At 46.6% G+C, this 23,704-nt stretch overlaps 1 protein-coding gene across 7 annotated transcripts in view; it reads right to left on the reverse strand.

Moving 5' to 3' along the window:
* Nucleotides 1-5,595: 5,595 nt before the first annotated feature.
* The window catches only part of PATL1 (PAT1 homolog 1, processing body mRNA decay factor), a 40,804-nt gene continuing 22,695 nt past the window's right edge, over nt 5,596-23,704 (reverse strand). For 5 of the 7 annotated variants that reach the window (XM_019975260.2, XM_070767509.1, XM_070767507.1 and 2 more), the window contains 4 exons: nt 22,381-22,536; nt 20,427-20,518; nt 20,182-20,331; nt 18,276-19,868 (listed from right to left, as the gene is read on the reverse strand). In XM_019975260.2, the coding sequence (XP_019830819.2) occupies nt 19,847-19,868; nt 20,182-20,331; nt 20,427-20,518; nt 22,381-22,536 (420 nt within the window). In that variant the 3' untranslated portion in view covers nt 18,276-19,846. Of the gene's footprint in view, nt 12,460-18,275; nt 19,869-20,181; nt 20,332-20,426; nt 20,519-22,380; nt 22,537-23,704 lie in introns of those variants that run through there. The other 2 variants (XM_070767508.1, XM_070767510.1) reach the window with 2 other exon arrangements.

Genomic DNA, 23,704 nt, shown 5'->3' on the forward strand with positions numbered 1-23,704 from the left:
AGAATGCAGACCGCCCAGCCCGTGTAGCTGTCGATTGGCCAATATTTCTGCCACTCATTCACAATGTGCACTCGTCACCGCCACGTCACCTCCTCCCATGAGTCGTCTCCGCGGCCCTCTTCCGCCCTTACGGATTGGTGGTTGATATCAGCTACTCAACCTTTACTACCATTCACTGAACGCGTTGAGGGAAAAGGGGCGGAGTCTACGCGTCACATCTTCACTCTCATTTATTATTGGTTGGAGTGGATGTCACACCCAAGGCGGCGAAGAGCCGGGGCGGTGATTGGAGGCGATTGGTTCCTGGAATTGTCTGTGAACGCTGGAGCGTGACACTTCTGACCAATGAAAGAGACCGATTGAGAGATTGGGCGGGGCAGGCCAGGGCAGCCAATAAAACCCGGGAAGAGCAATTGGGGGCGTGCCCATCTGCTTCCGCCTTCGGGGAAGTTTATGAGTGGCCAAAGCCCGTAGATTTCTCTAACGCGTGTTTTGATGCTGTGTGTCAGTGTTGGAGTCGCTCTTTCTGAGTAAGATCGTCAGTTTGTTAGAGTGTTTCTGCGTAGTCGGCCTTTGCCTGAGTTTTTCCCTGCGAGCTGGAGGCCCGAGTTCCTGGGGACCCCAGAAATGGCTTCCCCAGTGTCCTCCAGAATCCACCATCTAACTCCCTTGCCTGGTTTGCTCATCATAGTACCACACACCTTATCTCTTGATTCTAGACTGTCATATGCTTCTCCTGATTTTGTCCCACTAGTTGCTGACCCAGCTGTGAGGCGTAAGTGGACTTGCCAGGACCTGACTTTATTTGTACTTGGACATGTCTCTAACAGTCCTAAAGGCCCTTGTTGGTTTTAGCATCAAAAGCGCACGTGTGTACGCTTAACTTTGCACAGAATATTTTAGATACACTTATTTTGTTCACACATCTGTGAAAGTCACAACTTCAGTAACTCATTTAACATTTAGAACTCTTGTTAGCAAATGGAGCTTTGCGGGAACCTGGCGTCTGTTACATTTTGCTAGTTTTCCTGGACAATAGAAATAGCTGCTGGCTGGAAAACAAATCGCCTTTTCTTGGCAATGTGCTTCATGGTATCAGGAAAATAAAAATATCCTTTTTTAGAAAACGTTTTTAAGAGAAGAGACATTTATTGAATTCTGAAGATAAAATGCACTTTGAAAATCTGCAGTAGATGTAGCTTAGAGGATTGTTTTAACTCAACTAAAGAGAACCCCTTTATGCTTGAGTCATGCCTTTGCTAATTACTGGCCCTCTGACTAGGAAAGTTACTTAAGCATTCCCAGCCTCAGTTTTCGTTTCTGTTAAAAAGGAATAAAACATTATAGGGATATTGTTCTGATTAAATGCATATATGAACATATTTGATAAACTAAACAGCTACAAAATGTAAGTTGTATTGCTAAATACATCCCTCTGTACACAAAGGAGAAACACATACTTTTACACTGAGGAAAATCTGGCTGTCCCCACTTTAACCCCGTTAACCAACTGGGTTATCATTAACCCTGGGACAGCCAACATTTTTTATGAGATCCCTTATCTGCTGCTTTAAAAGACGCTTGTTCCTTGGAAGAAAAGCTATGACCAACCTATACAGCATATTAAAAAGCAGAGACATTACTTTGCCAACAAAGGTCCATCTAGTGAAGGCTATGGTTTTTCCAGTAGTCATGTATGGATGTGAAAGTTGGACTATAAAGAAAGCTGTGCACCGAAGAATTGATGCTTTTGACCTGTGTTGTCGTAGAAGACTCTTGAGGGTCCCTTGGACTTCAAGGAGATCCAACCAGTCCATCCTAAAGGAGATCAGTCCTGAGTGTTCATTGGAAGGACTGATGTTGAAGCTGAAACTCCAATACTTTGGCCACCTGATGAGAAAAACTGACTCATTGGAAAAGACCCCAATGCTGGGAAAGATTGAAGGCAGAAGGAGAAGGGGACGACAGAGAATGAGATGGTTGGATGGCTTCACCTACTCTATGGACGTGAGTTTGAATAAACTCTGGGAGTTGGTGATGGACAGGGAGGCCTGGTGTGCTGCAGTCCATGGGGTCGCAAAGAGTTGGCATGACTGAGCAACTAAATTGAACTGAACTTGTGTGCTGCAGCATGAGGTATACAGCTCCACTTAATTAAGTTTTCTTGCCAAAGTTTTCTTGATCCCAAGTCCAGTCAAGCCTTTAGATCTATCCTTCAGTTTACAGAGGCTGGAGGAATCAGTTAAACAACACCCCCCAAGGAGACAATTGAATAAATCAAGAATGTGAGACAGTCTATAAGACAACTGGTTTTACAGAAGATAAGATAGAAAGATTAAGGAAAAATGATGTGGTAACAGAGTCATGTGGTGATTGTTGTAAATTAAAAAAAAAAAAATGTTTTTAAAAGAGACTTCCCCAACAAATGCTTGACTTTATTTTGATTCTGAAACAAAACAAAAACAAAAAAACTGTTCTTGTAGACATCGGAGGATAACTGGGCAAATTTGAAAATGGACTAGTATTAGATGATGTTAGGCAGTTATTACATTTGTTCAGTGTAATACTGTATGATGGCTATGAATGAAAGCATCTTTAGACTCTGGAGAAATGTCACCCTCTTCAACAAATGGTTTTGGGGAACATGTCTAAACTACCTGCTAAAGAATCAAACTGGACTACCACTACAAACTCTCATACCATGTTACAAAAGAAGTTCAAAACGGATCAAAGACTTGAATGTAGGGCCTGAAACCATAAAACTTCTAAAGGGAAGCTTAGGCAGTATGCTCTCTAACATAAGTCTTAGCAATATTTTGGAGGGTATGTCTCCTCAGGCAAGGGAAACAAAATATAAGCGAATGGGACCTACTCAAACTTAAAAGCTTTTGTACAGCGAAGAAAACTGGCAACCAAATGAAAAGACAGCTTACTGAATGGGAGAAGATATTTGCAAACTATATTTGGTAAGAGATTAATATGTAAAATATACAGAGGACTCCTACAACTCAACTTCAAAAACCCAAACAACCCAATTAAAAAATGGGCAGACGCTCTGAATAGACATTTTCCCAAAAAGACTTACAGATGGCCACCAGACATGTAAAAAGATGCTCAATATCATCTTTTCCCCTGATGATCCCTAATCATCAGGGAAAGGCAAATAAAAACCACCATGTTTTATCACCTCACACCGTCAGAATGGCTATTATTAAAAAAATATCTAACAAGTAACGAGTGCTGGCAAAGGTGTGGAGAAAAGGGAAGCCTTGTGCACAGTTGGTGGGGATGTGAACTGGCACATCCACCACGGGAAACAGTATGGAAGCTCCTCAGAAACGTGAAAGTGGAGCAGCCCCGCGTGAGCCGGCAGTCCCACTCCTGGGTATTTACCTGAAGAAAACGAAAACGCTAATTCAAAAAACAAATCTGCAGCCTCATGTTCACTGCAGCATTGCTTACGATAGCCAAGACATGGCAACAGCCTAGAGGCCCACTGAGAGATGACTGGATAAAGAAAACATAGACTATTACTCAACCATAAAAAGGATGGCGTTTTGCAACACGGATGGACCCAGAGGGTATTCTGCTTACTGAAGTAAATGGAGAAAGACATGAAAGAAAGTACGTTACCACTTACCTGTGGAATCTAAAAAAACGAGCAAACATAACAGAAACAGAGTGACAGATACAAGAACAAACAGGTGGCTGTCAGAGGGAGACAGGAGCGGGAAGGAAGAAATGAGCCGCGAGGTTAAGAGGTTCAGGCTTCCAGTTGCAAAATAAAGTAGTCATTGGTATGAAGTGCAGAGTGTGGGGAATAGAGTAATTATGTAACATCTTTGTATTGTGACAGATGGTCACTAGACATTTTGTGGCGAACATTTTGAAATCTATAGAAGTATCAAATCTCCATCTTGTTGCACAGGAACTAGCAGTGTTGAGGTCAATTATACTTGAAGAACAAATTCATAGAAAAGCAGATCACAGTTGTGGCAGGGGGCAGTGGCTGCGGGGGGAGGACTAGGGTGAAGGTAGCCAGTGGTTACAAGCATTCAGTTAGAAGACAGATGAGTCCTAGAAACTGTAATGTACGTGACACATATAATTAATACTGCTCTACCTTACATATAAGTTAAGAGAGTAACTCCTAAGAGTGCTCATCACAGGAAAAAAGAATTGTTCTATTTCTTTACTTATGTATCTATGAGATGACAAATGTTAACTAAACTTATTGTAGTCATCATTTCATGATGTATGTAAGTTGAATCATTGTGCTGTACACCTTAAACTTACACAGTGCTCTGTATTAATTAGATCTCAATAAAACTGAACGAAAAGAAACAGATTTTGGAGAAGAGTTAAGAATCTGTCAATTTCTTCTGAAATGGTAAGAACAGGAAAGAAAGCCCCCCTCCCAAAGTAATAAACTTTGATATGCACACACACAAACACATTTACATATATGTACCTGTATATCTGACATGACTGAAGCAACTTAGCATAACACATCTATATACCTATATATAAAAGCAGACTGTTGTTATTGTTCAGTCATTAAGTTGTGCCCGACTCTTTGAGACCCCATGGACTGCAGCACACCAGGCTCCTCAGTCCTCTGCTATCTCCCAGAATTTGCCTAGATTCACGTCCAGTGAGTCAGTAATGCTACCATCTCATCCTCTGCCACCTCCTTCTCCTTTGGCTTTCAATCTTTCCCAGCACCAGGATCTTTTCTTCTTTGCATCAGGTGGCCAAAGTATTGGGAGTTTCAGCTTCAGCATCAGTCCTTCCAATGAATATTCAGGGTTGGTTTCCTTTATAAAGGCAAGTAGACACAGGTTGGGCTTCCCCAATGGATCAGCAGAAAAGAATCCACCTGCAATGCAGGAGCCCCAGGAGAAGCGGGTTCAATCCCCCAGAGGAGAGCATGGCAACCCATTGCAGTATGCTTGCCTGGGAAATCCCAGGTGCAGAGGAGCCTGGCGGGCTACAGTTCACAGGGTCGCAAAGAGTTGGACACGACTGCAGGAACTTGGCACACGCACACAAAGTTAATTGTTGAATGTTGGTGAGAAGTACACAGGTGTGTATTGTACTACTATTCCTACTTCTGTTGTGTATCTGAAAACATTTCCTTAAAGGTTTTAAAAGGCTGAGTTGAGTTAATGTTGTTGCCCACCAATGCTTCCAGAGCACCACCCATACTTCTTTGCCTGCCAAGAGACGCCTTTGACCAGCTGGTGTCCCTTCCTTTCTAGCCTCTCCACCTCTCTTGCCTTGATGCACTCCATGCTCCAAGCTGATCCCTGTGTCTGCACCACCTTTGCGCTCTCCTTTCCCTCCCTCCACAGAGTCTGCTCTGAGCTCTCTGCCCAGAAGACCACCGCTTCCTCGGGACTCGGGATTCCTTGTCATGCTCACTGTCTTGCTTTGTAGCTGTGTTCCTACCACGCCACCCCTCCTCGGGGTGAGTTCCCCGTGTGTGACCTGCATCTCTTTCATCTCTGGTTTCCTCATGACAGCCCACAGCCTGTTACCGAGTGGGTGAGCGGTTCGGCTGCTTGCCGAACAAAAGCCAATAAATAGGCCAGGTTGGTGGAAAGGAAAGTTTGCTTTATTTCAGATGCCAGCGACCAGGGGTGCAGGGAGGGCGGTGGACATCTGTCCAGAGGCTGATTCTCCAGCCCCCGCCCCTACAAGCAGGGAGTGAGAGCTGTTATAGACAGAGCAGGGGGCCGGGCGTGCTACATGCAGAAACAGCACAGTCAGCTCGAACAGTCCTCTTCAGATTGCTCATCGGTGGTCTGAGCAGCATCATCTTTGTTGTTTTAGGTCCGGTTAATCGTCCGTTCCGTTCCGTTTGTTCCTGTACTTTTTGAGGCCAGTTTTCGGAGCTGTGGCTGCTCACGTCCTGGGTACAGTCTGATCATCGTGTAGTTAACTTGGTGTTTCAGTTTCCAACTGGTGTTTCAGTATCGATAAGACAGCTCACAGGATATGGCTTTGAATATTATCTGTAGCCCTTGGGAAAGAACTAAAGTCCTTGACTTTGCTCAATGACATTGTTATTCTTTAGTCTCCTTTGACTGTTTCCCTTTGTTTTCACATCTTTCACTTCTCTGATTAAACATATTCTTTGACTAAGGTTTTCCACAGGCGAAAGGCATGCTGGAGGGGAGGCAATAGAGTCCTGCTCCGTCTCAAGCCCAGCAGGTTCATCATTTCACAAATATGAATTGGGCATCTCCCGTATAATCCCCAGGCTTTCGTCAAGTGTTGGGGGCAGAGTAATGAATGTATGGATACGCTCTGGTATTAAACCAGAAGCATACAAATGAATATATATAGTATATGCAGTATCTGCATGGGCTTCCCAGGTCGTGCCGTGGTCAAGAATCTGCCTGCCAATGCAGGAGATGCAAGAGATGCAGGCTACATCCTGGGTCAAGAAGATCCCCCAGAGGAGGAAATGGCAAGCCGCTCCAGTACTCCTGGCCTGGAAAATTGCCCAGACAGAGCAGCCTGGCGGGCTACAGTCCATGGGGTAGCAAAGAGTCGGCCGTGACTGTGTGCACACGCACACACTTGCACAGAGAAAATATGGACGGTAACGATATACCTGAAGTAACCTGGAGGACCACCAGGGCGCTGGGAAAGAACAGCAGGTGCAACCTGTCCCAAACAGGGATAAACTCTCTTGAAGCACCTGGGGGCTGGAGAGGACTTAGAAAGAGAAATGAAAGGATGGGGATAGTCTTTCTTCTGTGAAGAAAGAAAAGAGAGGCAGTACCTAAGGCACAGGAGTTAGAGGTGGAGAAGGCAGGTGCGAAAGGCCTGCAGGGCCTCCTGAGGAGCGTGGGCTTCATTTCAGGAGCAAAGGGAAGCAACTAAAGGTGCGCAGCGTGCGTGCTGTGTCACTTCAGTCGTGTGCGACGCTCTGCGACCGGATGGACTGTGACACACAAGGCCCCTCTGTCCACCGGATTCTCCAATCTAGAGTACTGGAGCGAGTTGCCGCGCCCTCCTCTAGGAGATCTTCGCCACCCAGGGATGGAACCCGTGTCTCTTGTCTCCTACTTTGGCGGGCGGGTTCTTTACCACTAGCACTGCCTAGGAAGCCCCGGGGTTAGGACAGTGACCCCGTTTTTAAATTTTTTTTTTTTGCCTCACTGCATTGTTTGTAGGATCTTGGCTCCCTGGGAGTGAGAGCCCTGAGACTTAACCACTGGACCACCGGGGAAATCCCTAGAGTTCACTCTTGATACTGTACATTCCGTGAGTCTTACAAGTATGTACCGACATGTATACACCATTATAGTTTCATACACCATAGTTTTGGGACTTTGTTGGCGACCCAGTGGGTAACACTGGGATTCCTTGAAGGCAAGGGGCACAGGCTGTAGCCTGGGCGGGGGAACTAAGAGCCCACGTGCCCTGGGGCGCGGCCGAGTCAAACAAACCTGCCTCTTCATACAGAACAGTTTCCCTGCTCTCAAAATCCTCTGTGCGTGTTCATCCCTCCCTCCTTCCTGCTGGAGCCCTGGTGACCAGTGATCTTCCTACTGTCTCCGCGGTTTTGCCTTTTCTCAGAACGTCATATAGTTGGAGTCACACAGTATGCAGCCTTTTCAGATTGGCCTTTTTCACTTAGTCACATCCATTTACGGTTCTTCCATGTCTTTTCATGGCTTGATGCTTTGTTGCTGTTTCTTAGTTGCTAAGTCGTGTCCGACTCTTTGCTGCAACCCTATGGCCTGCAGCAAGCCAGACTCCTCTGTCCTCCACTATCTCCAAGAGTTTGCTCAAATTCATGTCCATTGAGTTGGTGATGCTATCTAACCATCTCATCCTCTGCCACCCCCTTTTCCTTTTGCCCTCAGTCTTTCCCGGCATCAGGGCCTTTTCCAACGAGTCAGCTCTTTGCATCAGGTGGCCAAAGTATTAGAGCTTCTGCTTCAGCATTAGTCCTTCCAGTGAATATTCAAGGTTGATTTCCTTGGAAATCAACTGGTTTGACTGATTCGACTGGTTTAGGATTAACTGGTCCTAACCTTCTTCTTGCAGTCCAAGAGACTCCCAAGAGTGTTCTTCAGCACCACAGTTAGACTCCCAAGAGTGTTCTTCAGCACCACAGTTAGACTCCCAAGAGTGTTCTTCAGCACCACAGTTAGACTCCCAAGAGTGTTCTTCAGCACCACAGTTAGAAAGCATCAATTCTTCAGCCTTCTTTATGGACCACCTCTCACATCCGTACATGAGTACTGGAAAAACCATAGCTTTGACTAGACAGACTGTCAGCAAAGTGATGTCTCTGCTTTGTAATATGCTGCCTGGGTTTGTCATAGCTTTCCTTCCAAGGAGCAAGCGTCTTCATATTCATGGCTGCAGTCACCGTCCACCATGATTTTGGAGCCAAGAAAAAAAAAATCTGCCACTGCTTCCATTTTCCCCCCTTCTATGTGCTGTAAAGTGATGGGACCAGATGCCATGACCTTAGTTTTTTAAATGTTGAGCTTTAAGTCAGCTTTTCCACTCTCTTTCACCTTCATCAAGAGGCTCTTTAGTTCCTCTTCACTTTCTGCCATTAGAGTGGTATCATCTGCATATCTTTGGTTATTGGTATTTCTCCCAGCAGTCTTGATTCCACCTTGGGATTCATCCAGCCGGGCATTTTGCATGATATACTTTGCATAGAAGTTAAATAAGCAGGGTGACAACACACAGCCTTCCATGATCCTTTCCAAGTTTTGAGCCAGTCAGTTGTTTCATGTCTGGTTTTGTTTCTTCTTGACCCGAGTACAGGCTTTTCAGGATACAAGTAAAGTGGTCTGGTAGTCCCATCTCTTTAAGAATTTTCCAGTTTGTTGCAGTTCACACAGTCAAAGGCTTTAGCATAGTAAATGAAGCAGATGTTTTTCAGGAATTCCCCTGCTTTTTCCATGATCCAATGAATGTTGCAATTTGATCTCTATTTTCCTTTGCCTTTTCTAAACCCAACTTGTATATCTGGAAGCTCTTGATTCAAGTACTGATGAAGCTTAGCATGAAGGATTTTAAACATAACCTTACTAGCACGTGAAATGAGCACAATTGTATGGTAGTTGCAACATTCTTTGGCATTGCCTTTATCTGGGATTGGAGTGAAAACAGAACTTTTCCTGTCTTATGGATCCTGCAGAGTTTTACTCAAGGCTTGATGGTGGTTTAGTCCCTAAGTTGTGTTGACCTCTTGTGACCCCATGGACTGTAGCCCGCCAGGTTCCTCTGTCCATGGGATTTCCCAGGCTAGAATGCTGGAGTGGGTTGCCATTTCCTTCTCCAGGGAATCTTCCTGACCCAGGGATCAAACCTGGGTCTCCTGCATTGCAGGCAGATTCTTTACTAACTGAGCCACCAGGGAAGCCCATCATGGCTTGATAGATGATCTCTTTTCAGCACTGACTAATATTCCATTGCCTGGATGGGCCACAGTTGATCTTTTCACCTACTGAAGAACAACTTGGTTGTTTCCAAGTTTTTCTATTGTGAGTAAAGCTCCTATAAACATTACTGTGCATGTTTTTGTGTGGATTTAGCTTTAAACATACTTGGGTAACTTTCATGCTTTTTTTTTTCCATCATTCTCCACATTGTCACTGGCTTGCTCTCCCAACTGTTGCCAAATAATAGTTTCATATGCAGATTTTATCAGTGTGATCAGTCCAGGTATTGGGTTTCCCAGTTTTACCTTTTTTATAATCAAAACAAAAAATTCTTACTGGAAAAAAGTAATTCGTGATTTCAAAGGACAACATTGTGTCCCCCAACCAAATGAATCAGAAATTCTAGTTTGTTTAAGTCAGGTTCGCCTCGTAAGTTAATTGAGGCATGCTCCCAGGGACAACACCTGTGAGGGGGTGAAGGAAACAGGATCAGAGGGAGAAGTTGAACCAAGAGGCACTTACAACAGAAGCCTCAGCTCTGGGGAAATCTGAACTTGGGTTGGTCTGTTGCAGGTGTGCAATCTTGAGACAAAACAGCTGGGTGCTTATTCCGCAGAACAGTCATAGCATGCGGGGCACGTGGAAGGAGCCAGAACTGCCTCCTAGCCCTTTGGTCTTCATCTCGCATTCACGTTTGCGCAGCAGGATGATGAAATTTACTGAAACTAGGAAAGTGCAGAAGTGAGGACAGATTCCCCAGCGGGGCCTCGGGGGAGGTCACTCAACTCTCTGCTTGTGGTTTACAAGGGAACTGGGTGCGACCAGAGAGCAAAGACCACATTCTCTGTGTATTTTACAGACAATCACACAGGGATTGATTGTAAATTTTTAAAAGGGGAGCTGCATACTAGCTGGGGAAATTCACATCCCTAACTTCTTAGCAGGGGGCACTATTGACTGATCAACACTACAGTAAGTTCCCCTACATACAAGTGAGTTCTGTTCTGAGAGCACATTTGTAAATCCAATTTGTAAGTACCACACAGTTAGTCTAGGTACTCAACTAATACAATCTGCTGTCATACTGTGCTGTAGTCGGTTTATAATACTTTTCACACAAATAATTCATAAAAAACAAAGACAAAAATAAACATTTTTAATCTTGCAGTGCAGTACAGTACCTTAGAAGTACAGTGAGTGTGAAGTTATTCAGTCATGTCCCACTCTTTTCGACCTCACGGACTGTCGCCTACCAGGCTCCTCCATCCATGGGATTTTCCAGGCTAGAGTACTGGAGGGGGTTGCCATTTCCTCCTCCAGTACAGTAGTACAGTAAACAACAGCTGGCACGCAGGGGGTGGCATCAAGCGAACAGGCGGGAAGAGTCACTGACGGAGGAGGAAGATGAGGGTGGAGATGGCAGAGCTGAAGGGTGGGCAGCAGTAGGAGACGAGGGGCGAGCTGCAAGCATGTTCATGCCTGACCTTGACGGCATGGGTCCTGGTTCCTCGCTGGATTCAATTTCATACCTACCCTCTTGAGAAGAGCGATCCAGGGCTGTGGGGGTCTCTCTTCCCCGTCTTAGGTGACGCGGCAGTGCTGGATTACATTCTGCATGCCTGTGGCAGCCCTGTGCACCGTTCTGCGTTTGGATCCTGGGCCCGAGGGCCCGAGAAACTAACACTGTGGCTCAAACAAAGGCAATCCCCTGGCCATTTCCTGTCCTGAATCTGCTGGGTTCTTCACTTCTTCTTCCTCCTGTCTCTCTCCATCCCTCCCCTGGGCACATTCATGTCTTTGAAAGTTCACAACTTAAAGGTTCCTACGTAGGGGCCTTACGTATTCATTACCACAAGTCTATCTTTACAGCACGTGACTCACCCGAGTGGGACCCACACACACCTTCCTGGGGGTATGACAAACCTGCAAATACTGGGACTTCGTATGAAGTACAAACAGATGAGTAGAGCGAGCGAGCGTCGACTCTTACTGCATGCTAAGCACATCTACAAATGCAATTTCCTTTATTCTTTGTCACTGTACCAGTTGTTGTACCACCCCACCTACAATTTTAAAAACCGAGAATCAAACAAGCAAAATATCTTATAAAAGCAAAGCCAGCATTCCAACGTAGATACGAAAAGGTCTTCAGCCTTGGCAGGCTTCATATAACTGGTGCCTGGGAATCTTTTCTTCTCTTAAGGACAGAAACTATTCAAAGAATTAAATCCGGCTTCATAAACACAACAAACTGGTGTTTGGTTTAAATGTAACAGAACTACTGTGATACTTTTATCTTTAACAAGTATCATGAGCCTGCCCCTGTTCCCCTTTCTCCCAGGGGCATATACTAAGATTTTAACCAACCTCTTCAGGCTATACAGAGCCTTCTGTTGCATACCAGCTAATCATGCACTGTACTTCAGAGAAAACGGAGGCTGTGTGTGAAGAACTCCTTCAAATTTGTAATAATTTTTTGTAAAAGATCATTCAAAAAATGTTTTTCCCCAATAGCACTTAATGAACTCTCATGTTGAATGGCTGAAAAAAAAATCCTTTGTAATGATTCAGATTAGGTTTATTTGCAAGTACAAGTGCAGGCACTTCAGTCGTGTCCAACTCTTTGCGACCCCGTGGGCTGCAGTACGCCAGGCTGCTCTGTCCATGGGATTCTCCGGGCAAGGATACTGGAGTGGGTTGCATTTCCTCCTCCAGGGGATCTTCCCAACCCAGGTATTGAACCTGAGTCTCCTGCACCTCCCACATTGGAGATGGATATTTACCGCTGAGTCACTGGGGACAGAGGCCCAACTTATGTTGGTTTAAACACAGAAGAGTTTATTCTCACACCTAAAGACATTTAAAAAATAATAATAAAAGAAATTCAGAGGTAGGCAGCTCAGGATTGGTTTGGTAGTTCACTGAAGTCTTCTCAAAGCCTCCTTCTCTCTGCTCCACTGTGCACTGTTACTGTCGTTGAGATTATTTTTTGCCCCAAGATGGCTGCTGGAGCTCCAATCATTGTATTTGCATTCTAGGCAGCAAGAAGAGGAAAGAAAGGAGGACAAATAAGTATTTCCTTTCTTTTAAGGAGCATTTTTGGAAGTTCCATACAAGGTGTCTGCTTCTCTGTTAGATGGAGAAACATTGGGAAATGACTGTGATTCAGGTTTTCTTTTTCTGCCACTCACTCACTACAGTGTTGGACAAATCATGTCCATGCTCTCTCCCTTTCCTTCCTTTAAATACAAACCAAAATCTATTCATTATAAAAGATACAAGGGTTCAGAAATGCAAATATAGAAAAGGAAATTCTCCTTAACCACACCTTCTAGACATGACCATTGTTAACAGCTGGATATATATTCTTCTATCCTGTGGATTTTTAAAAATTAAAAAAAAGTCAATGATAAGATGTTTGACACTTGCTAGTTTGCCAGGACTGTCCTAACAAAGTACCACAGACAGGGTGGCTTGAACAATGAAAGTGTGTTTCCTCACAGTTCTGGCACCTGGACGTCTGAAGTCCAGGTGTGAGCAGCGCCGGTTTCTCCCGACGGCTCACCGTGGAGATGGCCGTCTTCTGGGGTCTTCACAGGCAGGCTCCCTGTGCCTGTGCTCCCATCACTGCTGCCTGTAAAGACGCTGCTCATACGGGATTAGAACTCACCCTAATGACTTCATTTATTTACTTATGACTTCATTTCAAATTCATCTTTTTTTGTTCTTTTGAACTCTCTATTCTGTATTGGCGTGTAGCTGATTAATGATGTGAGTTTTAGGTGAATGTGAAGGGGCTCAGCCACACATAGCCATGGGTCCAGCCTCCCCAGACTGCCCTCCCATCCAGGCTGGCCCAGAACATTGAGCAGAGTCCCCTGTGCCAAACAGTAGGTCCCTGTTGGTTATTATTTTAAATACAGCAGCTTGTACATGTCCACCTCAAACTCCCTGACTACCCCTCCACCCCTTGTCAAAGGTGCTGTCCCCGGACAGTCACATGCTGAGGCGGGGTGCTAGGGCCACACCTTGGGCTTTGCGGCCGTTGTTGAATGGTAGGGACTTAGTGTTGTTTCTGCAGCACAGGAAAACTGAAGCAGTGACACATGCATACATACACATCCACATATGTACTCAACGTCTTTTTCACATTCTATCCCCTTATGGATTATTACAAGATATTGAACGTAGTTCCCTATGCTATATGGTAGGCTTTTTTTTTTTATCTATTTTATACAGTAGTGTGCATGTTATTCCCAAATTCCTAATTTATTCCTCCCCAGCCCCTACCCAGCAAAGTGACTTTAAAAATAGTTTTGTCCTTTTCCTTAAAAACTCTGCCAAGCTTTTCCTTACAGACTCTGCGAAGGCTTTCCGCGGCAATGTGAGTAAAGCCCTTCAAGGCAGTGTGGTCACTCCATTCCAGCGACATTAACCTGTCACGGTCCTGAGAACTCCCCACCCATTCTCGTCGCGGGCAGAGGTCACCTTCTTCATCCTGCTTGGGATGCTCCGCCCAGCCCTCCGAGTGGCGTCGTCTTAGTGTCCATGTGTCCGCTTCAGTGTCACCTTCTCGCCCAGGCCTTCCCCGGCCTGTCTACAGTACAGAGCCCCATCTCTCCACTCTTCCATCCTCTTGCGCTCTCCTTTTAGTGTCCATGTGTCCGCTTCAGTGTCACCTTCTCGCCCAGGCCTTCCCCGGCCTGTCTACAGTACAGAGCCCCATCTCTCCACTCTTCCATCCTCTTGCGCTCTCCTTTTAGCGCTTGGCACCAACGACCCCCCAGAGCGGAGCCTTTGTCACCTCTGTGCCTAGTAACGCTGGACATTCACAACAGCTTGTCTGCTTGCTGTATCACATCGTTTCCGACCTAGGGGTTGCTGTGATAAAGTGAGTGACAATGTGTTTGGAATGGGCCTTGCACACACAGGTGAGTTCACACCATTAAGGTCTGTCCTCTTGGTTTTGAGGATCTGAATAATCCTGTCAAGCTGTTTCTTTGTGGCCCAACTATTTTATGAAAAGATGTCAGCTGGACGCTTGCTTGGTGTGGCCTGTGTGCTGGGAACTGGAGCGCGGGAGGGAATGAGGACTGGTGCCTTCGTGGAGCTCCCGTATTAGTGCAGGGAACTGACAAGTGAACTGACTGCCTGGGGCTGAATGTATCTCATATAAACAATGCATTTCCAAATACTGAGATGGAAGTGTGGGAGCAAATCTTTTTTAAAATCTCCTCTTCAAAACGCTTAAACCAAAAGGACCACACAGATGCCAGACAGCTGCCTTTCTGAAATTCTGATCCTTGTATATTGTAATGGACCCCGATAGTTAAGACCTGAATCACATTTTTGACACTACTGAGAGGGAAATATTTAATCTGCCTACTGGAAATGAAGGCATTAAAACCCAATCAGAAGAGTTTGCAGATGTGTCCTTAAATGCTTGCAGCTTCTCAGTTGCTGCTCCATGAAACATTTATCCAGAAGCAGGAGCCTTCTTGTAGCCACGATGCTGGATATGGAGTTTGAAACTTCCGGTCTTAAACCGGAGCCCTTATTAGCTGGATGGTCTTGCTAATCTCGTTTGGGTACTGTACAATTATAGCTGCCCATTCTAATATTTCAAAGGGTAATAGAGAAGAGTTGAGCTATAAAATGAACGTCAGTGCTCTCTGTACACTATATAAAGAGCTATAGAAACACGGACAGCATATTAAAAAGCAGACATCACTTTTCCGACAAAGGTCTGCATAGTCAAAGCCATGGTTTTTCCAGGAGTCATGTAGGGGTGTAGAGTTGGACCACAAAGAAGGCTGAGCGCTTAAGAACTGATGCTTTTGAACTGTGGTGTTGGAGAAGACTCTTGAGAGTCCCTTGGACTGCAAGATCAAAGCAGTTAGTCCAAAAGGAAATCAACCCTCAATATTCACTGGAAAGACTGATGCTGAAGCTCCAATATCTTTGGCCACCTGATGCAAAGAGCTGACTCACTGGAAAAGACCCTGGTGTCACAAAGATTAACAGCAGGAGGAGAAGGGGATGACAGAGGATGAGATGGTTGGATGGTACCGCTGACTCAATGGATGTGAGTTTGAGCAAGCTCTAGGAGATGGGGATGGACAGGGAGGCCTGGCGTGCTGCAGTCCACGGGGTCGCAAAGAGTCGGACATGACTGAGCAACTGAACGGCCATGGTGGGTTTACCTCTGCTCACTGCTGGACGAACAAGAATGAGTTGGCGAAACTACCTGAGGATGGAATCTGTTAACAGGGGAGCAGTTAAAGTACGGCGTGCGGCGGAGTACCGCGCAATCTCTAAATAAACCGAGGTGCCTCTCTGTGGACATGTAAGCACATCCACGATGCATCAGGGAAACCCAGCATCTACCACAATGTGCACTGCATGTGCGTCGAGAAACCACTTGGAGGACAACGTATCAGGCTGTCAGCCAGGCTTTTTCTGGGGGTGGAATCCTTTAGATCGGTACTAAATCATAAGCGACTTAAGAGATGCTCTACTCACAACAGGGAAAGTACACACATCACTGATTACCTCGTCCCCGTCCAGACGTTTCCTAGGTCTCGGGCTTGATTTCGGTTAACAGTTACCTCGGCTCGAACTTGGCTGAACTGCGGAGCTAGAGTCACAGTGAGTAAACAGGCTCCTTGGAAGTCTTTCATGCCACATTCTCAAGATAAAAGGCAAAGCTGAGGCTGTTAGGTGACCTGCAATCTATTCACAACTGCGCCTCTACTTCAAGGTTAATGGCCAAAACTACGCTACCTGTGGCCTTAACACACTAGACCTGCTGCCTGAAACCCGTTTTATTTTCTTAAGGATCACGCCAACATACTTAAACATAGCTGGGTGAGGAGAAGTGTAAAGATGTCTTCCACTATTTCCCCACTTGGACTTTTCACACAAAGGACTTCACTGCTTTCCACAGGGAGAGGGCAGTTGGTGGTCTGCATCAAACTCAGAAGGTCATCGTGGCCTTCCTGGGACAGACAGGGTAGCTCTGGTGAAAGCCAGCTGGCTGGTACTCAGGCCACAACGGACCTGAGCAGATTTTCTGTGTGGATGGAGCTGAGACCCACCCATTTTGATTCAGCAGTCAGTGAGGAAAAAATGCAATTTCTGTAAATATAGAAACTCACTGGGAGATATGGCTTGGACTTAAAGTGGTCCTTTGATTCCTCAACTGTTTAACAGTGGAGTTTTTAAGCGTTTAACAGTGCAATACCTGACCACGCCTCATAGGATAACTGCCTTGCTTTCACACTTTTTTCAGCCCATTCATCTTTCAAAGTCAAATACACAGGCTCTGAAATCAAGCACAACTGTATCGGACATTCTTGCCCTACTAGCACTTCTCACTAGAGGGTAGGGGGCTGTGATTTGTAGCAGTTTTTAGAGAATAACCCCCTTTTGGTTCTAATAGCAATACATGAAGACTGAAGACAATCTGGACAATGGAAACGAGGAACCATCACCTAAATTCTCCACAAGCCTCCCCCTTAGAGGCAGCCACCGCCCTCCAATCGCCCGGGATTGTATCCCTTCTTCCATTCCCCGTGCCCGTATGAAGTCATATACATATAAGGGACTTACTTACACTCAACTTTATACTCCAAGTGCTTTCTGATGTAACTAAGCTCTTCAAAAATAGTATTTCTTCTCAGAATATAAGCAATGCTTGCTCTCTACGGAAGATTTGGAGAAAAAAGAAAGCAAAAGGAAGCTCCCCGTGGTCCTGCCGCTGAGAGATGCACGTCTTCAGGGGAACACCTGCAGGAGCGCTCTCTCGCTCAGTCGCGTCCAATTCTCTGCGACCCCACGGACTGCAGCCCGCCAGGCTCCTCTGTCCACGGGATTCCCCAGGCTAGAGTACTGGAGTGGGTCGCCATGCCCTCCTCCAGGGGATCTTCCCGACCCAGGGATTCAATCTCTATCTCCTGCATCCACTGAGCTACCTGGGAAGCATATTCTCCCAATTTCTTCCCCATCACATATACATTTTCATAAAAGAACTGCATTCCAAGCATATATACTTTCTGCGTTCCCCCACACTAGACCATAAACACTTTTCATGATTAAATATTATACCTGTCCATGACACATAGATTATTACTTAGCCACTAGTGAGCATTTAGGTTATTTCTAATTTTCCTATTACAAATGATGCTGTGTTAAGTTTGAAATAGCTAACATGAATTTACTACAAAGAATTACCCCCCCCCCAAAAAAAGAATTACCAATTTTTTCTTACCTCTTCTGAGAAGATATAAATGAAAGCTAAGGAAATACTAACCATGAGGGCAGCTTAAGGTCAAACTGGGCTTTGTGAAGTTTCTTAACTAAACTCTCAGCTGCCTAGAGATGAGGAAGGTGAACTGTGGTCTATCCACTGAATTTTCTAATTCTGCTCTGCAGTTAAAAGTTGGGGGTGGAGGGCAGTGACTGTTGAAAGCATCCTAGCTTTTCTTTTTAAAAATATGCATTTATTTATTCATGGCACACAGGATTGGACCAGGGATCGAACCCGTTTCCCCTGCACTGGAATTGCAGTTTCAGTCACTGAACCATCAGGGGAGGCCCATACCCTAGGTTTTTTAAGGAAAGTTATGTAAACTTAAGATCTTTATCTGTCTCCCTTATGACAAAATAAGAGATAAAAACATCACGTGATACCATCCTCACCAATCCCCAGCACCAAGAGGTCTGCTGATCTATCTAAGTACGCTAGAAACACATTAAAAGGCATGTTTAGGAGAAACAAGCAGGAATGTTGGCACATATTTTTTTTTCAAGTATACAATTTGTTTTTATTTACAATACCCTATAAAAATGTAAATTTAGAAACTTTTTAATTAAAACCAAACAAAAAAGATAAAAGCACAGAAGAGAAGAGATAATCATCGAGCCTTCACTTGATCGGCTGTGAAGGGAAGGCAGGGGGTGATGGCAGAGGGGACGAGGGGGCGCGCAGGGCACAGCGGGGAGAAGTACAGGCGGAGAACAGGAGGGCCTCACTGCTGTAGGATACATTTATGTGCAAAACGTTCATTCGCGTATTAAATACCATAACCTGCCCCCCTCCCTCCTACATTCAGAAACGTGAGAGCAGCGAGGTGTGCTCAGGACAGGCCGGTGAGATCAATCAGATGCTATCTGCTCAGGGCTGGCATCACCAGTGACCCGGGCCCGCATCCGGGTGACTGCGGAGCGGGAGAGGGTGGTGACTGCGGAGGGGGGAGAGGGTGGTGACTGCGGAGTGGGGAGAGTGTGGTGACTGCGGAGAAGAAGAGGGTGGTGACTGCGGAGCAGGAGAAGGTGGTGACCGGGGCACAGGCCGCCCAGGCCGGACACAGACCCAGGCCCTGGCTGCACCAAGGGGCTAGGGCAGCGCTTCCGCGTGCGGTGCAGAGGGATCGAGGGGCGGAGCGACGGCCTGCGTTCACGTTCGGAGGTGCGGAGGTCCCCCCAGGACACCAAGTACAAACAGGGAAGGAGACGTCAGAGAATGGCTTACTGCAGCGGTCTCAGGAAGACAGAACGAGCGCGCTGAAGCTGCGCGGTGGAAGCTCCAGGCCGGCCGTCTCCCACAAGCCTCCGCGCACCTGAAGGCACGGGCTCAAGTAGCCGCGGCTGGAGCAGGACCCAGGCTAACTGTGTGCCGTTTCCACCGCGGTGGACAGAACCGAAGGAAACCCGAGTGGGGAGGAGACAAGGAACGGCTCAGCTGAGAGCTGGGCACCGGCCAACTGAGAGCTCTGAGTTTATTACACGTGCTGCATACCCTACATTTTATTAGAACAAGTAGAACCCACCAAATTAATCAGAAGATGGATGAGGAACAGATTAAAAACACATCAGCTGGTTTGTGGTTAGAGAAGGGATGGTGTGCCAAGTAAATTTCTCAGTCTAAACTCATTCTTTAAGGACCCTTTGGAGACCACATAAACATACGTATCGGGGTGTGTGTGCGCGCATATATACTTATATTTCTACTTCATCAGCTTTCCTACAGTCATATTAATAAGGGGCGATGAGGGAAGGAATTCTGTGGCAGGCTACAACCTACTCTGAGCTGGAGCGGTGGTGGGGGATGAAGGGAGAGGTTATGGTTGTGTCTCAAGGGCAAAGAAAAGGCAGTATGGAGAAGAATCGAGTAAGGTGGGACATGCAGGACTGTCACACGGAAGGTAAGAAAACCAGCAGAAGTGTGAACCCAGCCACATTTCACAGAGCAGTGGGGAGTACCTGGCATTCAGAGGCAACCCCTGTGAATGGGACTCGGTCCCACCAGACGCTCTGGGGAGTGAGCTCCCTTCCCTCCCTCGTTTAAAACAACACTCCATGGGTGATGGCAGCAGAGCGGGAGGCAGCCAAGAGGAGGCACAGGGCGTGCGTGGAGGCCTTTACCGTATCCCCTGAACTAGCCTACGGCACAAAGAGAGAGAGGAGACCCGTGTGAATGAGTTCAGAGAGCAGTCATCTGCACCAGAACCCCAGCCCGTGTGACCTCTCCTATCGGTCACTGAGAGATCTGGACCCCAGCTGGAATTTCACTGGGCGGGTTCTGCTGTGGCCACAGTGCTTTACACCCAGCAGACACTCGTGTATCTCACAGAAGTCTTTAATCTCTTCCACTGGATTCATGACGTCTTATGCCCCTTCCACCCCCAGCCTCCTCAACGTAACTTCTAAAGTGCCAACTTCAGTGAGACGTGGAATTCTCCTGTTTCCAACTTACTGCAGTTTTGTCTCCAGCAAGTTCAGTTTCTGTCGGTCAACGTAACGAGAAAAGAGGGATACTAGGTTTGTGGGTATAGAGATTGGCTTGGCCAGGCCCGTCTGGGGAATCCGCAAAAGTTCTCGGGTTGCCACAAACATCACCTCCGTCCTAACAGGGAAAACCGATAATAATAATAATGTAAGAAAAGGAATGAAAAAGAGGACCTGAAAGAACTTTAAAGAAGAAACATGGCCCAGACTGACCATGGGTTGCTTTGCGCCAATTCTGAAGCGGCGTCTGAGCTCTGTAGGTCTTCCCCGCGGCTCAGGACGACGAGAAGCAGGGACAGGCCAAACTGCGAGAGGAGAAAGGAGAGGAGACAGAGGGCGTGAGACACCGCACCGGCCGACGGGGGGCCAGGCGGTCGAGGGGGCGGCGCTGAATGCAGGCACCCCTCGCCGTGCTGCTCTGAGCCCGTGCAGAGCCCAGAGGGGTCCCTCCAGACTCAGCAGCTCAGGCTCTCTCAAGGGCAACGGCTCCCCCATCCCACCCTTCGATGAAAAGCGGACTCTTCCCTGCCACAAGATGGGCAGGGGGTAGCTTTTCTCCTATTTACTAGAACAGAAATAGAAGGGAAAGTTACATGAAGACAAATTTTGATACAGAAAATTAAAGTATATAGAAAAAACAAAAAAATAGAGTTTGAATTAAGAAAACAGGTGTTAAAGCCCTGTGGGAAAATAAAAAGAAATGGAAGGATTAGGCTATAAAGAAAACATTTCCTTAAAAAATGACATACGTATCTGGAAATATAAAGGCTTAGAGGGTGTTAATGAGAGTTTAAAAGATAAAAAAAGAGAGAGGATAAACAGATTCATCTACCATATCTAGGACTGTTAAAATTTAGCAACATGCTGCAGAGAGATATATAAATATTTATTTTACTCCGTGGGCAGTAAGAGCAGAAAACGTGGACTCTAAAGGGGCACAAACATGGCCAAAACTGAGGTTAAACGCGTGAATCGTGGCTATCGCGGCCCGTGACGAGAAGCTGGGCAGATTCTGGGATTCCACCCCCCCTTTCTGAGTTCACCTCACAGAGGATAACCTTGCCTTTCCACAAAGTTCCCTTCATGTCACTGTCAGAAAAACAACAGGTTACATAATCTCGTCTGACTTCAGGCTTTTTGACTGCCTTTATCAAAATTAAAGCCAAGAGACCAAATAACGAGGAAGGCACACAACTTTGGGACCCCTGTCTTGCGTCCCAAGGCACCGCCACCCTCTCAGTCTCTGAGGCGCTCACTGCCCTTCGAGCCAGGCTCTCCAGGTTTTCAGGTGCCAGAAGAAAACCCGCCTCAGTCTCCTTTTCCCTTTACTGTTAACGGATGGTCCCGAGTGAGCGCCACTGTGTACCCAGCATTAAACTGCAACATTCACAGCTGCCTGCTCGTCTAAGTGACGCTGCCATCACCTCCACTTTACAGATCAGGAAACCGTGGCTCAGCAAAGCAAAATGATCTGTTCATGGTCACAAACCTAGGACGCGGCCGACGAGGAGTGGAAACCTGCTCTGTCTAAAAGCTTATCACTCTCCTTCTATATTTATGCTTCCCCTGGGAGTCTCTGGATCTTTAATCTGATACAAACGAAATATGAACTGGGATGTCTTATGACAGAGACTGCTCATTACCTACCTAATCCTCTCTCCTCCTACTAGATCTGACTTCACCCGTGGTGACAATGGCGTGAACTCAGAGATGTTTCCAGCTTTCCCTGCACTCAGGTGTGGCGTGAGACTAAGAGCTGGCCATTGAGATTAAGTAGAAGTCGGTGGTTAGAGCTCCAAGTGAGGAGGCCAGCTCCCCCACACCCTTCAGCCCTCTGAACCCTCCTCTCCTGATGCAGAGTGAAGCCCTAAATTCCACACCCACTGAGGACGCAAGCATGGCAGCTGCTGCTGGGATGGCACAGCGGGGGACCAAAGGAGTCTGTACCCCGACACACACCGGGTTTTCTCCATGTGAGGTACAGAGCACCCTGTCTTGTGAAAATCACTACCATCTCCAGCTTCTGTCACCACGAGCTTAATGGAGCTCCCCGCTGAGGTTACAGCTCCAACCCCCTCACCCTCCTGTTTCCCGCCAAGACGGCCACAGCGGCCATCATTTGTACCCATACCTCGGACTGAGAAGGCTCGCAGGGCTCAGGGCTCACCTTGTTCTGGAGCACGGCAGAGAGGTGCGGGTTGGACGGAGCTGGGGCCGCTGCACTCTGAGGTAGGTTCATCAGCTGCTGCAGAAGGCTGGTGACGGTCACTGGTGGAAGATGGTAGAGGAGGAGAGAGAAGGGACTCAATAGGCATGGCAGCACCTACCGAAAAACAGAACGGACAGGCCATCACAGTCTGGTTAACTGCTACTTCAGCTATACCCATTAGTGGGCAGGGACGGAGGGGTACCCACTGCCCCAGGCAAGATGTAACAAAGGAGCCTGACAAGTCTGGCAGATACTGTCAGCATCTCAGCAGCAGATTCCACGGTAACTGCTGAGAATTTTTTCCACTCGTACAGGAACATCATTACTTGTGTGAAGCAAGGGGGCAAAATCACTTCTCAAATACAGAGCAAGATACATGACAGAACATCGGTATTCACTGTACAAGTACTCAGATGCTCACACTGTACCGGCACTATGGGCTAAAAGCACATGGTGAAGAGGACAGACCCTCAGGCTCCAAGACACAGAGAAGCCGTGAGTAAACTGCCAGCTTAACTGCTGTGAGAGGCAGTCTAACATAGGTAAATTCCTAGAGTCAGAGAGTTACTGAGAAGTATTTTCAGACTTAATGGTATCTTGATTTATCTTTATAAAAGCTCAATGAGGAAACAGAGAAATGATCAATCAATGTTTATAGATCAGAGAAGCTAAGTGATCAGAAACCCAGACTTTGGTTACAAAGCTAGTAGCCAGAACCAGAATTCAAGGCTATTGGATTCCAGCCTGCTAGTTCACTCATTCTGCTTTGCCATAAGGCCCAGGCTGGGAAACTAAAATACAGAGCTACTGGTGTTAACTGGGTTATGACGCTTGAAATCAAGGGTGCTTCCAGCACTCAATGTCCACAGCATAAAAAATGAAGGCTGGTTCTACTTTAAGTAGCATTCAAGAATAGAGAAGACTCCTTTTCATGATAGACTATTCTAAATAAACAGAGCTTTAAAAATTAAAGCATTCTTGCGTGCGTGCTAAGTCACTTCAGTTGTGTCCAACTCTGTGCGACCCTATGGACTGTAGCCCACCAGGCTCCTCTGTCCATGGGATTCTCCAGGCAAGAATGCCCTCCTCCAGGGGATCTTCCCGACCCAGGGACTGCACCCGTGTCTCTCACGTCTCCTGCACTGGCAGGCGGGTTCTTTACCGCTAGCTCCCCCTGGGAAGCCCAGAGCATTTTCAAACACACACAGAAGTGCACACAACGGTATAGTGAAGTCCACGTACCCACAACCCAACTTCAACAATTCAGTCAGTAACAGGGTGC

The sequence above is a fragment of the Bos indicus genome, chromosome 15 (genome assembly GCF_029378745.1).
Source record: "Bos indicus isolate NIAB-ARS_2022 breed Sahiwal x Tharparkar chromosome 15, NIAB-ARS_B.indTharparkar_mat_pri_1.0, whole genome shotgun sequence".
NCBI classification, from domain to species: Eukaryota; Metazoa; Chordata; class Mammalia; order Artiodactyla; family Bovidae; genus Bos; species Bos indicus.